Source organism: Drosophila gunungcola (genome assembly GCF_025200985.1).
Source record: "Drosophila gunungcola strain Sukarami chromosome X unlocalized genomic scaffold, Dgunungcola_SK_2 000034F, whole genome shotgun sequence".
NCBI classification, from domain to species: domain Eukaryota; kingdom Metazoa; phylum Arthropoda; class Insecta; order Diptera; family Drosophilidae; genus Drosophila; species Drosophila gunungcola.
The window spans coordinates 636,032-652,520 of NW_026453187.1; the positions used below are offsets into that span (position 1 = coordinate 636,032).

At 40.2% G+C, this 16,489-nt stretch overlaps 4 protein-coding genes across 4 annotated transcripts; 1 reads left to right on the forward strand and 3 right to left on the reverse strand.

The window, feature by feature from the left end:
- Positions 1-274: 274 nt before the first annotated feature.
- On the forward strand, positions 275-4,053 carry LOC128260628 (capping protein-inhibiting regulator of actin dynamics). Its single transcript, XM_052993775.1, is given in 3 exon segments — positions 275-620; positions 623-855; positions 1,742-4,053. Coding segments are annotated over 3 exon segments (1,944 nt in total). The 5' UTR covers positions 275-406; the 3' UTR covers positions 3,239-4,053.
- Positions 4,054-4,844: 791 nt separating this feature from the next.
- LOC128260609 (uncharacterized) lies at positions 4,845-6,609 on the reverse strand. Its single transcript, XM_052993751.1, has one exon. It carries the CDS (start codon positions 6,577-6,579, stop codon positions 4,882-4,884), a length of 1,698 nt encoding a protein of 565 aa, XP_052849711.1. The 5' UTR covers positions 6,580-6,609; the 3' UTR covers positions 4,845-4,881.
- A 762-nt stretch (positions 6,610-7,371) lies between these two features.
- Positions 7,372-12,778, reverse strand: LOC128260612 (protein Flattop homolog). The gene is made up of 4 exons (XM_052993753.1): positions 12,640-12,778; positions 9,613-9,749; positions 8,343-8,652; positions 7,372-7,763 (listed from the first exon to the last, which is right to left on the reverse strand). Exons 1-4 carry the CDS (start codon positions 12,664-12,666, stop codon positions 7,473-7,475), a joined length of 765 nt encoding a protein of 254 aa, XP_052849713.1. The 5' UTR covers positions 12,667-12,778; the 3' UTR covers positions 7,372-7,472.
- Positions 12,779-13,773: 995 nt separating this feature from the next.
- Positions 13,774-16,079, reverse strand: LOC128260614 (helix-loop-helix protein 1). Its single transcript, XM_052993756.1, has 2 exons — positions 15,993-16,079; positions 13,774-14,665 (listed from the first exon to the last, which is right to left on the reverse strand). Exon 2 carries the CDS (start codon positions 14,593-14,595, stop codon positions 14,092-14,094), a length of 504 nt encoding a protein of 167 aa, XP_052849716.1. The 5' UTR covers positions 14,596-14,665; positions 15,993-16,079; the 3' UTR covers positions 13,774-14,091.
- Between the last annotated feature and the right edge of the window lie 410 nt (positions 16,080-16,489).

The window sequence follows — 16,489 nt, forward strand, 5'->3', positions numbered from 1 at the left end:
GGCTTCCGTAGTTTTATTATCTATATATGTTTATTAAACATAACTTATAAGTTTTTTCAGTATTAATAAAATGGCTCCACGCATTAAATATCAATTACCATATATTTCCTTATTCAAAAAGAAATGTTTTTCAAAGAAAATTAATTTTTCTGCAAACTGTAAACTATTACATTATTTTAGCAGCAAGTATCGATAACGAGTTGTCTCATCCCTAGTTGAACCGGTTTGCGACCAGTGTTGGTTAACAGTACAACCGGTTCCAGCTGAAGGATTTTCAAAATGGCATTTTCCTTCGCCCTTCGTTGTTTATAATTGCTGCTCGCTGAAATCGAAACGATTTAGTCCTTTTCAAAGGAAGTAAATAAGCTAATAAGGATAAACAAAGTGATTGGATACCAAGGGGAACATGTTGGAGACCAAGAGCATTGCTGAATTGGCTTTTGTAGATCGAGAGACGCCGCGCAAGCGCAAAAGGGAGACCCCGCCCCCGCCCCTTCCCTTGGCACTGGAAAAGGACGCTCGACAGGATGCAGCTGTCCAAGTGACGTCATCGGAATCCAAATCCTGCTTCACCAATGCCGCCTTTAGTTCCACACCCAAGAAGCTAATCGGTCGCCGTCGTTGGCCAAGGAGAATAGCAATCCATTTCCGGGTTTCGAGGTGAAGTCCATTGCCGATCTTGCCCAGAAAAAGCAGCAACCAAAACCACAACAACAACAGCAACAACCATTGTCCACAAATCCTTTCGAGGTCCTACGAGATCAGCCATCCAAGAAGAAGAAGCGCGAACACGCCTGCTTCGAAAATCCTGGCCTGAATTTGGAACTACCCGAAAAGCAATTCAATCCATATGAGGTAAGTTCGATAGTAGAAGGTATAGTTTAGGTACAGTATATCCTCAACTTATTAAGTAGTTCACTGATTATAAATAAACGGCTATTTAAACTATGCATATAATTTACCGAATTATCAGATCAAAATAATAATATAATATAAAGCTACTTCCTTAGCTAAGGTTTTATTTAGGTACAGTAAATAAATGCCTATCTAAACTATATTTTGCACCTTATATTCATACTTATCAGTTAAAAATAATAATATAAGGTTGGTTCGATGGCTAAGGTTTAGTTTAGGTACAGTAAATGCTTAAATTATTTAGTATTTCAACATTACAAATCAAGATAATTATTTTAATTTGTACAATTTGTTTCCGATTTAAATTTGAGTTATGTTTTCGTTTTGTTAACGTATTTATTTTTCAACACCTTTATTGGAACTTTAGTTTCATTTTTATTTACGAACTAAATAAGTCATGTTTAAGTGACTTAATAAATATTTTAAATTTTACTGCTTTAAACTTTTATAAATTATTAATTCGTTTGGAATTTCATTTTTACCAGCGGAAATAATATTTAACAATTTATAAAATAATTGTCAAGCGCTAATAAAGCTTCCATTCCGGTGTTATGTGATAAATACTTAATTCAACCAATAAATTTGGAGTTTAAACATTTTAAATACCAATATATTTTCTCTTGCTAAAAATATGTTTGAAGAGTATTCAAGGCTAGTTAAAATTTAAAAAATATACCTTTTATATATGACGGATTATTTGGCAAATTGTTCAGCTTGAAACTTAACGAGATAAAATCTCATGAAAAATCTCAAAGAAAATTATTACCTTTAACCCATTTCCGTATTTAGTACCTTGAAAATTGATAAACTTTTTGTATGCTTCCAGGTCATCCGCTTGGCTGCCACGCCGGCCAAGGGATTCGTGAATCCCGGCCTGAATTTGCGCGGCGGCGATGCCCCGGCCTCGCTGAATCCCTTCGAGATCCATCGCCCCAGTGAGGCCTCCGAGGCGGCCTGCAATCCCGCGGGTGTGGCCAATCCGGCCCTGGCCGATCGGGATGCCGAGACCGAGGAGCCGCTGCCCACCAGCCTGAAGATCGGTCTGCCGTTCACCCCGACCCTCGGCTGTCGCATCGACTTCCACGGCATGTCGCTGGCCCAGTTGACGCCCAGCAAGCTGCTGGCCGAGAAGCTCGTGTTCTCGCCAGTTCCGGCTCCAAAGCGCTCACTGGGTGCCATCAGCGAGGAGTCCTCCTCGATGGACATTGGCAGGGAGCTGGATCGCTATCAGCTGGAGCTGGAGAACAGCATCAACGAGGCCAAGCTGAGGAAGAATGGCGTTGAGGTGGAGACACCTAAGAATGCCAAAATTTCAGTGTTCATGGAAACGGATGCGCAGGAAACGATGATGCAGGAAGTGCAGGTCAGGGATGACCCGACCAGCCAAGTGGAGAGACGTCTGGTTTGCACCAGGAGACGCACCCTCACCGAAATAACCGAGGATCCCGAAGTGGAGGAGACCAAAGAGCAGGATCTGGAGCAGGAGGCGCTGCTCGAGCAGGAGAGATTGCTGGAGCAGGAGAAGCTCCTCGAAAGGGAAAGGCATTTGGCGCGGGAGCAGCAACTGGAGCGGGAGAAACTCCTGGAGAGGGAGAAGCACTTGGAGCGGGAGAAGCTGCAGGAGAAGTTGCACGAACAGCTCAGGGAGAAGCTGCAGGAAAGGGTTAGACAGCTGGAGAAGGAGAAGCTGCAGGAGGAGGTGGAGGAGGAGGAACAGCTGCTCCTGAAACAGCAGCAGCAGAAGGAGGAGGATGTGGCCTATGCCTCCGAATCCGAGGAAGAGCCCGAAGATGACCTAGACTTCAAGGCTCCGGCCCGCTTCGTTCGGGCCTATCGACCAGCCGCTTTGCCCGCCAAAGCCACCAGCAAGGAGTCGCTCCACTCCATCGCCTCCAGCAAGTCCTCCAAATCGGTTGATACCAAACCCACTGGCGGAATGAAGAGTATGATAAGAAAGTCCATCCGAAGACTTATGCATCCCACCCAGTCTTCACCCGAGAAAACTGAGGATAAGGAGGCACCCACAAACAATCATCATCATAACTTGCTAAACAGCATTCGGCACAGCCTGCGGAGACGGCCCCAAAAGTCCACCGATGTGGAGCACCCGATGGAGCCCACTCCCGCCGACATATCAATTGTCGACGGCAGTGAGCGGACCATGAAACTCCGCTCGAGTGTCCCACAAACCGAGTACATGACCATCGACCAGTTGACCAACGAGAAGAAGCACACGCTGAGGAACAGCATCCGGCGGTCCACGCGGGACGTGCTGCGCCATGTGTTCCACAAGAGCCACGATGCCTACGCCACCGCCAAGTGAGGGCATGTTCCTCATCCCGCTTAGGAATGGGTCGACTTTGGAGGGGACTTTAAATTGTCAAAAAATTATAGAGGCAGCCAAGTAATATATGGTCAGTTTTTGGGGATTCCTAATTTATTGTAATATTTGATCAGCTTATGGGAATTCTACTTGATAAGAAAATTCCTAATTACCTTGTTGTTACAAAAGTATTTTAATTGTTTAAAAATCACAAATTGAAAGTTTATCTATTGTCAGTTAAAGGAAATTATATTTTATAAGGAGTTTCCCAAAAAAACTTATTGAAAAATAATTTAAATTGATTTATAAGGATGTGTCATAGAAAAAGTTCTTAAGTTCATTTTCAACGAAAAATTCAAAGACAACCTTAGTTTACTGACCTCTATTTATATTTTTTAACCCATTCAAAGTCCACCCATTTCAGCAAGGTATTAAATTCATTGAACACTATTTTTAGCACCTAGTTAAGTTTTTAAATGCACCCAAAGATTGTCACACAAAACCAGCAAAAACCGAAAGGAAACCTATTTCGAGTGGAAAGCAAATCCATATTTTAATTTTTATAAATGGAAAGTTTTCAACTAGTTTTATCAATATTTTTTTTGAATGTATTCAAGGGAACTCCCTAAAAAAATTTGCAAATGTATTCACACGATGTTTATAATATTAAGTACTTGATGTTTGCACGTTTATTCATATATGTAATGTTTGTCAATGTCCTTTAATATATGCTTTTAATATATATACATTTGTTTTTTACATCAACTTTTTGTATGCATTGTGATTTTCTACTTGAATCAGGGAAACGATAACAAATACAGGGGGAAATGGAGATAGTATTAGGAATTCTCGGCTAACCGAGAAGTTCTATGAAAACGGGGATTATCGTATGAACACCTTAATCATTAATTATACCTATTTTTGGACCAATGGTTTTGGGGGCTTACTATATTATTAATTTTTGTGAACAGATGCAGTTGCAAAAATTTCCGACAAATATTTCTTGTAACAAGATTGGAATAATTTTTCACAACAAGACAATTTTGAAAAACTATTTCACTTTCCAATTTTAAAATCTTACATCTTATTTGAATATTTATTTATTTTTGTATATTTAACTTTAGTAATAATGTATTTAAATGCACGGTAAGATGTTAATTGAACTTAGGAGTCAATAACTTTGTCTTACGAAAAACACTTTGTATTGTATTAAAACAACATCTTTATTTTTTCTACAAAACATTTTAATTTGTTATCAATCTTTAGAGATTATCTTTATTTCCTTCCCCTTTTATTAAAAATATTCTCTTGAATTCTCTTGACAACACTTCTGACGAAGTCGTATATGCAACATATTCTCTTAAACGGACAACTCTATTGGCGGACAAAAAATACGGACAAGGATAAGTAATTTATTTTAAACGGACAACTTTATTCGCGGACAAAAATAAAATAAAATAAAATAAAAAAGGGACAAATAATATAGAAGAATATATTATATACAAGTAAAATTCATTTGTTTAATAACACAAAATATAAATTGTTCTCTTGAACGGACAACTCTATTGGCGGACAACTACTGGACGGTGAAAAGTGTGTTATTTCTGCAATGGTTTCCAAATGGTATTGGGCTATGCATTGATCTACTTGTATACGGTTTGGAGGAGAGGTCGCCGCCGCTGATCCAGTGGCTTGTAGGCGTGCTGATAGACGCTGGCCAGTCGCCAGTGCTCCGGATAGCCGCCCTGTCCGGCACCGCCGGCCTGACTTTGGAACGGCGGCACGAGCGTCTCAATGTCGTAGTTCTTTTTGGCGTATGGCTGCCGGGGGCGTGGCACCACTAGCACCCGCCCTCCGCCGCCACCACCACCACCACCACATCCCGGCTCTATGCCCACAAAGTCGCCGGAGGCATTGTGCTTGGGCACTCCGGCTCGAAAGGCCGCCTTGCTGGTGAGGCAATGGCCATGTCCGTGGCCTCCGAAGGCGGGTGCTGGACAGCAGCGTGGAGCCGGAGCCACCTTGTGGCAGAGTCGACGAGCTGGTCGCCTCAGCAGGACATCGCGCTTGCAAGGCGGTCCACCCGTGGGCCGGCAATCCATGGGCTGGCAGGAGTCCTGTCCCGCATCCGGACCCAAATACTTTTCCCTCAGTGCCTGATAGGCCTTGTCGCCGAGCAGGGGCGACGATTGATACTGCTTGGCCAGACGATCGGGCATTCCGCGTCCGGGTAGCTCTGCCAGATTGCCGAAGCTCACACCGCCATTTGGTCCTCCGATGCCGGATCCTCGCCGGCGACATTGCGAGGCACTCGAGTCCCGGGACACGCTGCGTGCCCGCTGTCTCGCCGGCGGCGAGTAGTCGCACCCACACGGATCCTCTCGGTCCAGGCGGGCTCCTCCGAAGTCCGTTCTCTTCCGCAGTATGTCCTTGTCGAAGAAATCCGCCTCGCCCAGGGTGCTGGTGAACACCCCCGCCGAGCGGCCCAGATCAGAGGATTGCTCTTCGCGCGGCGTCTTTACACAGGTGAAGACAGCCGGTCCGGCCGAGTCATTGGAGCCATCTATGTGCCTGGCCAGGCGCGGCTCGTCGCCGGGATTGGCGGGCTTAAAGTCCCAGCAAATGGCCAGGTCCATGGGACCCATCTTTTTGGCAGGCGCCGAGCCCACGCCCCGCAATGGATCACCGTGGCCCAGGGCTCGGGGCACAATGCCGCCGCCGGTCTTTGGCCGGAACACCTTCATCTTGGTGCAGTGCGTCGGCCCCGCATTGTGGGTCTTCACACCCACGCCCGTGGCAATGGGGTCTATGTCCAGGGCCAGTCCGGCATGACCACCCGAGATCTGAGCCCTGCGAAAGGCCAGATCCGCCACACAATCGGGCAGCGGCTGGTGGTCCAGATTGTCCTGGTGCATCCGCTTGGCCAGCTCGAAATTGGCATATGCCGGCACCACTGGCGAGGGACATCGCTCGTTGGGCTTCTCCGTGATCGAGTGCAGCGGCATTTTCTTGATCAGATCGGGATCCGGGTCGAACTTGCGTGTGGCAACCGTGGGCAGTGAGATTAGGTCCTTGCCGTTGTCCAAAACGGAGAAGTTCAGCTCACTGCCGCGCTCCAAATGATCCGTATAGCGATTTTGGGCAGCTGCCAAGGCGGGAAACTCCCGATACTTGATGGGCTGTGTGTCCCTCGTGTCCAAAGTGAGGCGACCCAGTGGCAGACTGTCGTGGTTATCCCTCAGCTTCTGGTCGAGGAGCTGCTGGTGCGAGGGTAACTGGAACTGCGGCTCCGTCAAATCGCCTGGCGTGTATCCGAGTTCCGGGAGGGCTGTTTGCGACATGGTTGGTGGATGGATGGATGGTCAGAGGTTCGCTTTCAGTTTCACTTCTTACGTTTTGGTGGATGGGGGTGGAGATGAGATGAAATGAGATGAGATGATGGTGAAGATGAGTTATGTACACACAGATGGGTTAACATGAGGTTAGTGCATCTAATTAGAGGTTAAAGAGTTATACAAATATTCTAAGGAAAAAAGGGTATTACGTGCCAAGACCCTACAGAGGAAACGAAAATATTAATAGTTAAAACAAAAAAAATTAAATAGTTACGAAATTTATAATCCAGTTAAATAAGTGCTGCTTATCTTCCAATTAAAATAAATCAACGTCGTGCTGCATGTTATTTTCTCAAATTTATTTAAAATTGATATAATTTTATTTATTTTTACAGTAAGTGCTTTGATTCACAGAGGCTTTAATGAATATACCTAACTTTCAGAAAAAAATTACCACAAACGGGTACTTACAGCTTAACCTTCACATTAAAGTTTTAAAGACTTTATCAGTGACAAGATAACCCTTTATTATTATTAACCTGCTAAAAAGCTAATCCTATAGAAGACTTATTTGTTTGAAATTCCATTAAAAAAAATGCAATCTTACAAAAAGTCTAAATTAAATATTTAACCAAGCTGATGGTTAGACAAAACAAAAAAGTGTTACGAATGATATGGAAGATGAGTATGATCATAAAAATATTAATTATTTTATTAGTATGTAAGAGCTAAGCGAAGCTAAAAAATGGAAGTGCGCTAGTGTATATCACTATCAGTAAATACTTAGATTAAATAACAAAAATAGAATGTGATATAATAATTTAATTGGCATTCAGTTTTCCAAAATATAATAGACTCCAAATAAGTTGGCCCTTCGATTCCTTGCTTTTCCTTATCTTCTATTTGCCTTTGCCTTTGCCTTTGCCTTTGTCCTTGTTCTTGCCCTTGCCTTTATCCTTATCCTTTACCTTATCCTTTCCCGTGTCCTTAACCTTTTTCTTGTCCTTAGACGTTGGCTCAGGAGGTGGATTCGCCTTGTGGCGACTTTCATAGGAGGCCGCGGATTCATTGGCATATATCGCAGGTCGTGTTTTCGAAAAAGCGGTGACAGTGCGTCTTCGACGTCTTTTTCCGGACGCCGCACAGGCTGCTAGGAAAGCCTTGGGTGGCATCTTTACGGTCTTCTCGGGCTAAGAAAAGGGTGCGGGTGCAGGTGAAAGTGACAGTGAAAGCTTGGGGTGAAAAAAAAACTACTAAAATATAGTGTACATTATTTTTAACTTTCTGACTCATTAGTTAACGAGAAGCCTTTTGAAATATAGCGTTTAATTATGTGTCGTTATAATAATAATTTTTTTATGTATCGACATTTTTTATACAGCCAATCATATTTATAAAATCGATACAACAACGAAAATCTATTAACATGTCTTTGTCTTATTAAAGATAACATTTTTATGATTTTAGAGGGAAAAGTATTTTTCAATATATATTTAAAATATCGTAACTTTTAAAAATTTTAACATGTCTAACAACGCTAAATATCGTTTTAAAATCGATCAAATCGATACAACATTGGACAATTAATTACATTTTTTACACTAATTGTGAACAAAATTTTTCTACTTTAAAGAAAACACATTAAAACAAAAAATCGGTAAAACAAGTATATTTTAAACTAAAATTAATTTTCTGGGAACGAAGTGTCTAAATGAAAAACGGTGTGGGTGGTGACCCATATGGTGACCCACATGGTGACCCCTACTCACCACCAATTGGCACTTGGTGCGCTTGTAGCGCTGGCTACGGTCGAGCACGTCCTGAATTTGCCGGAGCGCCTCGCACTTGGTCTGGCACTTGGGGCGCATCCAACGGGGATCCCCCTCCTGGCCCAAGGTCATCCGCTGGTCGCAGGCCAGCGCCCTCCGGTTCTCCCGCTGGCAGCTGCAAAGGTCGCGCGGAAAGGACGCGAACTTGTACCGCCCACTCAGACAGGCATCGTAGTGGGCGCAAAAGCTGCGCGTTATGCGCAGCGGAAGGGCAAAGGTCCCACGATATTGCCCGAAGGAGTTGCCCTCCCTGGGGATTCATTTACCAGTAATAATTAATATTAAATATTGGGACATTCAAATCCTTCGCAATAAATAGTGCCTTTGACAATCGAAAGAGGCTTCATTTAAAGAGAGCATGAAATATGGAATTGTTTTAACAAAAAACATATAATTAATATTAAAATCCTTCGCAAAATAAAACGCCTTTGATAATCAAGAGAGGTTTAATTTAATGGAAGAATTGCAAAAAATTATTTTCGGAAAAATATATAACAAAACAAATTTAAAAAAAAACATTTTTAAAACGTTAATGATTTTATTCTTTTGAAAACTTAATTTTATCACAAGATCTTACATACAAAAATTTTTACAGATATACATTGTTAGAGATATAAAAATAGTAAAATATATTAGTGCATACTGTACTTAAGGTTTTGTATAAATAAGATTTATGTTTTTAAAGTCTTTCAAAACGAAATTTGGTATAATAAATTTGGAAAGTATAATTATAGTAGGTATAAGATGTTTATTTTAAAAAGAGCTTTAATATTATTACATCACACAAATTTAAGATGTTCACAATCACATTATAAAAATGAAAATTAAATAATATTTCCAGTATAAAAAAATATATTAGTGATATACAAAATGAGTTAATAAGATTAATTAATAAAAGTTTAATAAAATGTAATCAAAAACATTGAAGAAAGTAATACCTTTGATTAGCTACTTTTTTCACATATTTTAGAGAATTATTTATTGAAATACTCAACAATATGTAAGATCAAACTAAAAAATTTCTATAAATAAATATTAAGTTGTTAGAATTCTTCAAAACAAGATTCGATTTACTATGGAATACTATTGGAAAACATAAATTACAGTATCTTCATCCCTTTTACCACTTCACAGAACTATAAATAATACATTTCCCAAATCTGTAGGTATATTTCCTATATTTTAGTTGGGATCTTGCCCAAATACGTACTTTTTAACTCCGGGCAGTAGATGTCCGTTTTTGGCCGCCAGGACCTTGGCGTTTTTCTGTAGTCCTCGTGGGCGGGGTGGGGAAAATCGCGGATACTCCCAATTGTTGAGGCGCTTCGACTCAAATCGGTTCTCAAACTGCAATAAACAGACGGATATCGAAAGTTATAAGGATGAAAACAGGGGCTTTGCCAGAGGTCGATAGACACCTGTTAGGAAAATGGTCTCTCGCCTCGAGTAATTCCCTTATTTATGGTCCCCGGGCAAACAAGCCAATTGATAAAAAAGCCCACCCCATATCATTCGAATCGAAAACCGGAACCAACCCCGGAACAAAGGGTCTAGGACTCCAGAAATCCAGAAATCCAGGAGGTGGGACCAATTACACGGCGTAATCTCTACGCCGGAACATGTGTAGAAAGGCATTTGTCTAATGCCACTTAATGCCTTGTTTGTGTTTGACTTTGAGTTTGAGTTTGTGTTTGCCTTCGAAAGTTCGGAAGCAGTCGAGTTAAAAAACAGAGGCACTGATCCTTAAGCCAGGGTCATTTATCAGAGGGATTACCCATAAACAGGTATAGGATGCGAGAAATATAAAAAATTAAATGTAACAATATGTCCGCAATTTATGAAAATTGTTTGTCATCATAAAAATAATATCACAGAATCAAGTAGACATTCGAACAAATAAAAAATATATATATAAACAACAAAGAATGGGAAACCTAAGCAAGTTATGAACATGATTTGTTATAATAAAAAAAGAATAATTATTTAAAAAAAAATTAAATTTTAAGAACTTATGTAATTTAAAAGTGAGGCCTTAGATTTAATAGATTTAAACGAGAATTTTTTATATTGAACTAATTTGTATTCCGAGAAAATCATGATATAAGGCCAGAGTTTAAAACACTTTGCTTTCCAGAAAGAACGGATGTGACCTAGTTAAAGGATGTTTTAGTGGTTTCACAACTTTGTTCAAGGGACCTTCAAGTCTGAGAGGCTGAGAAGTCTTCCCACGCGGACGGATTTCAATTAAGGAATGCAAATGGCCAACCGCTGGTAACTCGATACTCGGGAAACTGGGTTGTCAACACTTGATTGAGGCCTTGATCGATGTGGCTGGAGTGGGTGGTGTACAGTAGTGGGTGGTACAGTGGGTGCCACAATGGGCGATTTGGGGGAGTGACAAAGCACACACGTTCGCAGCGCGTGCCTGGTCACCACAATGGATGTTGGCACTGTAATTAAATTTGCACGGCAATTACACAATACACCACCTCCTTTTGCTCTTGCTCTCGAGCAAATTCCAGCGTGAAAAATACAAATTGATTTTAAACTCAATTAGCAACAAAGGAGCTACAATAGAGATTACAACACTTGGTCCAGATGGATGGCATTGGATGGCATTGGATGGGATTGGATGGGATTGAATGGGTATGCCATAGAATAGATAGTTTGCACCCCTTGTGTTGAGATGTGTAGAGGTCACCCCTCCACAAAGCGATGATTTTTATGGCAACCCTCTGGGGTGCAATTTATCACATGGTGTCCTTGCATTCGCATCCTCATCCGCATCCTCATCCGCATCCGCATACGCATCCGCAGGATTAGACAGTCAAAAAGCTAGTTGATAAACACGTGCAAGGATGGATGGATGGGATGGGTATGGGTATGGGTATGGGTATAGTTATGGGTATGGGTATGAGATGGGATAAGTTGCGTTCGGATACCCCATGGCTATGAGGTGCTTTTTGTATCGTTTATATATATATCCTGCTGCACTTGTAGCCAAGGACTTACGGGTAGCACAAGACCCGGTCGAGGCGACAAAACACTTAAGCTAATTTCACGCTCTGTCGATGACTGTCCTTTGGTCCAAAGTTCCGTGGCCTCTGGTTTTTGGTAACTCCTCCACTTCCTCCTCCTTTTATTCCTTCAAATCAATTTCCCGAACAGCTGTCGACTTGGCCAATTGGAAAACCATTAAATGAAACCATCACCAGGATATTTTCTTTCCACTTTTTAAGAAATATATATTTCTTTGAGATATATATATATATTTTTTTTTGGTGAAATTCCTTCAGTTCCTCGTCAGTTAACCGATTCCGTTGCGATTGTGTGTGTATATGGGGAAACAATTCGTATCGAAGGGGGCCAAAAGGCAAAAAGCGAAAAGGCCTGGTCCAAAGTTACCGTTACCAAGTAAATAAACTTTAACTGTCGCTATTTGCAAATGTGCAAGGGGCGAAAGGCAAGGGAAAATGCGTACGTCACTCAAAAACAAAAACCCAAAAAAACAGGCGACACACTTTTCATTTTTATAATGCTTACATTTTAAAGTAAAAAATTAAATATAAACATGTAATATATCCAAACGTTTTAAAAAAAATCAAGACAAAATAACAATTCTTTAAAAAATTTGTATATTTTTTTCTGTGCAAAATGTTGTCAAACAGGACAAGATAGTCAGACTTATACATAAATTAAGCAGAAAAAGTTTGCCTATTTGACTGTTTTATTAAACAAATTGCTAAAAATTTTTATTATAAAAAATAAAGTATTTATTGTAAACTAATTAATGACAGGACCAAAAAAAAATATTTACAAAAAAACTTAAAAAAAAAAAACGGATTTAAAAAATATGTAGTGTATATGTAAAGTTAGAAAATTAAACATCTCAGATTTAAGCCTTAATTCCAGCCAACCATTTTGTCGCCTGGCCATTGTTTTTGTTTATAGACGTCTGTACACCCACACCCACAAAAATAGCAGACTGTCGGAATGCAAGCTCCTTGTTTCCAGGATGGAAAAGGATAGCAAATTGGTTGCCATTGCCACGTTGTTGTTATTATTGTTATTTTCGTTGCGAAAATGATTACATGCACATTTACATATATATAGATAAATGGATGTATTTATACCGTTACCCGTGCCAACCAAATTAGGCCGTTACTTATAGAAAGCTGGCAACTCTGGCAGACAGCCTCCCAATACAAAAAAGAAATACAGGGTGTTTGAAGCTCACCTGCTGTGCGCTAAAATTCAGGGCCATTTTGAATTTTTTTCAATTTTCCTTTTCCTAAATGTTAAATTAAAACACAATTTTTGCGGCAAGGCTTTGACTATTTGTTTAAATACAGACCCAGTCTGACAGCTGAGGCACAGGTGGCCCTGTTTTTCCAAGAGGGCGGGGCCTTTCACACAGGACACGCCCGTTTTTGGGGGGTTTGGGGGGCGGTTAGCATCTGGCATTGCCAAGCAAAACGTCCAAACAAATGGAAAATCCAGCCACACCAGCTGAGGTCCGAAATTCAGGGGAGAATTTTCACTCCAAGAGATTGAGGAAAAACGTAAAAGTCCACAAAAATAACTCATAAAGCACGTTTATGTTCTGTTTATATGTATATTTATATATTATATTTGTTAGTTGTCTGGCTTAGATACACACCCATGCACAGTTTAGTTAGAGTATAAACAAATATCACGACTTAAACTCTAGACAAAAAAGGTAATTAGTACTAGTTTATGTATATCTATGGTTTAAGATTACTTGGGCGTAACATATAGCTTAAGATTTTTTCTGTAAACTATATATTTATATTATACATCAAATCTCTAGAGTTATAAGATATTGCAATTCGTATTATAGTGTAAGGCGCAGTAAGCATTCGATAAGTTTATATTAACATTGGAAATTTTACACTTTAACCTAGTTTAAAAGAATTTTAAAATTACAAATCGGGTGAATAAAATTATCTTATCTTTATCATTTTACCATCATACGTTTGAGCATTTTATTCAAAAACAAAAATGGGAAAACTTTCTTTAATTTTAACGCATTAAGCATTTTAACCTTTGGTTAAACGCTGTAATCGTAATTTAGCAGGTCATAGGGACTTTCATTTTTATTCAAAAATAGTAAACAAAATACTTGATTTATGTGCAGTTTGTTTTTTTAACAGAGTCTAAAGAAACCAGGCGTTTCTGGTGCTCAGTTTACCATCCAGTGGTTAAATAATTTAAACGTAGGTCCAGTTCCGCTTAAATAGTGTAAAGTTTAAATACAGTTATTACTTGGTGTCCTTTATCTGTTGTAAGGGAACTTTAAGTTTTTCTTTGAGGTTTCTTGTTAGACAACTGTTGGTTATATATAGTAACCGTAGGTTCATTGAAGGTTGCAGAATTCCAATCGGTTTGTTTAGCTGGTATGTCAATTTCGTAGACTTTTTCTTTAGGAAATCCTTAGACACTTTCCCTGACTTTCGCGTTAACTAACTTGTGGCTAAATATTTTAACCGTAGGTTAGCAAGCCAGCTAATATAATGGGCTAGGGACAGGCCAAGTTATCCGTTTATCTGATACAGGATAACCGCATAGGCCACGCCCCCTGCCGCCCCCCCACCTCCTACGGGGGAGCGAAGAAATTTTCCTCGTTGAAGAGGCAACTGGTGGCGAAGCTGGAGGCGCCGGCGCTGTCTCAGGGGGTCTCCAGCACATGGTTGAGGTAGGCAATGTAGCAGATGGCCAGCTTGAGGATCTCGATCTTGGAGAGCTTCTTGTCCGGCGGCAAAGTGGGCAACAGCTTGCGCAGCTCGGCAAAGGAGACATTGAAGGCCTCGACCCGAATGCGTTCCCTGGTGGCATGTGCCGTCCGGTACTTCAGAGTGGCCCTCCTCCGGCGACGACGCTCCTCCCGCGACAGACCGACCAGTTCCGAGGGATCCAGGTGGGCAATGGGCGTGGTCCGGCGACGAGGGGCCGGCGTGGGCGGCGGGGGCGGTGCCGGTTGGGCGGCCGTTTCACAGGCCATTCGCGCCTGGAAACGCTTGTCGATGTCCAACGTCGTACTGGCCGCATAATCCTCGTTCACCAGGTGCGGATTATTCGCACCCACCATCTCATCCTCATCGGGCAAATAGTAGCGACTCAGTGAAATACTTTGAGGCGGACCCGCCGCCATGTGGGTCATGTCGTAGACCATTTTGGAGCTCCTTGCCTTTTCAACCTTGAGGGGGAACTCGGTTTCAAGCTGCTCTGCCTGCTCCCAAAAGCTGAAAAGGGATTAAATCAGGAATTAAGGTATTATATACATATATATATATACAATTAAATTATATAAATGCTATAAAAAATACCATCACTTAACCAATATAAAGCCGATTTAAAAGTGACATTACCTTAAAATCACAAAATTTATTTAGCAAAGTTATGATGTACTGAAGATAGAAATTCTACTTAACAAAACATATTTGGTTTTAATTTTTTTTTTCGAAGCAATAGGAAATAGTATCGAATTAATTTTTAATTCATACAATGTTAGATACCGCGGAATCATTCACCCCAATATCTGCAAACCCTCAAATCAATGAGGTTACCACTTGCATTATTTATGGTTCATTTGTGGACATTTGTGATGAAGGGTGAAAACACACCCCTTTCGCCGTATTCTGTTTGCGTTTGCTATTATTTTCATTTATTTTTATTGTACTTATTGTGTTTATTGTTTATTCGCAGCATATTTTCACACCTACCCAAATAGCCGAACAATCGGCACGATTATTCGCCCGCGGGAGTTGGTAAACCTCAAAAATCGTAACCCCTCAACTGGTAAATTTGGAAATTCGGCTTACGTATGATTTTATATATACATATTGATTTAATGGGTTTCTCTGAAAAGTCGCACAAATTGCATTAGGTCAAATACGTGCCCATTGCTCTCTTGGGTTTTCTCAGCGAAAACAGGAAGATGATTTTGCCGCCGCATCGATGGAAATCTGATCTAATTTTAAGAAGTTTCAGGGACTCGTAAGTCTCCAGAGGCTCTAAAACCACAGTACTGAAGTAAAATAGTGCACATGGTGGCCAACGTTAAATAAAACATTAGTTCGAATATTTTTCTACGTCACCCAAATACTTTTGGTATTACTTTTGAGATTTCCGGATTTTTAAAAATTAAATTTTAATTTATAGATATACAAATTCAATTTTGAAAGGATGTAATCTTCAGTTAAAAAAAATGAATTGTACCAAACCTTATACCAAAGCAACACTTACATATATATTTGTGACGGAAAAGCATAAAACTATCACTTGGAAACGATTTAATATGCCACTTTTTCGGTATTTAATATTTATATTATTATTTAATTAGATTTTATAAGCCATTTGCTATAGTTTTTTGCATACAATTATTGACTTAATAATGTTATTAATGTTATACTATTTAAAGTAGTATAAATTGAATTATCATCCCAATTTATTTATTTAGAACTACTTTAAAATTAAATTTGTATGTATATTTGTTTATATATTTTTTCAATTAATTTTTTCGTTAGTTTTTTTCCCGTATTTACATCCACTTAAAAAATTTTAACTTACAGCAGTCACAGGTGCAGAGTATTCCTAGATTGAAGATATCTTTGTTATCCACTGGTCTTTTGCTGCTCGCCTTAGGAACACGAAAAAACGAACTGACTTCCGGTCAGTAGACTACAGCTTCCTTTATAGCAAAAAGCCAAACAACCCCATTTTCTGGCAAATCCACCAATGCCAAATAATCCACCCTCACTGACAAGCGCCAATTGAAGCTAACAAGATGGCGATGATTTTGCCAAAAGACCGCCCCTTTTTCGCCAGAGAAACCACCCCCATGGATGCTGTTCGAGATTTTAAGTTCAAATGCGCGCCCAACTTTTGTGCCTAACAGCACTGTTTAAGTGACATTTACAGCAACCGGTTAACGGAGGGCGGTTAAACTTCATGTTTTTTTTTGATTTAACAAACGTGTGATAGTGGAAATAATATAAGAACAAATCAAAAACATTTTCTGCCTTTTAAATATTTGTTTTTTATTTTATAAGTATTCATTGGCTTAT

Bases quoted from the DNA above. Each gene is read 5' to 3' on its own strand.
- LOC128260609 (XM_052993751.1), bottom strand. From the start codon at position 6,579: ATGTCGCAAACAGCCCTCCCGGAACTCGGATACACGCCAGGCGATTTG.
- LOC128260614 (XM_052993756.1), bottom strand. From the start codon at position 14,595: ATGGTCTACGACATGACCCACATGGCGGCGGGTCCGCCTCAAAGTATT.
- LOC128260612 (XM_052993753.1), bottom strand. From the start codon at position 12,666: ATGGCCCTGAATTTTAGCGCACAGCAG. The intron at 8,653-9,612 runs GTACGTATTTGG...ATGAATCCCCAG, and splicing joins CTACTGCCCGGAGTTAAAAA to GGAGGGCAACTCCTTCGGGC. The intron at 7,764-8,342 runs GTGAGTAGGGGT...CCCTTTTCTTAG, and splicing joins GCACCAAGTGCCAATTGGTG to CCCGAGAAGACCGTAAAGAT.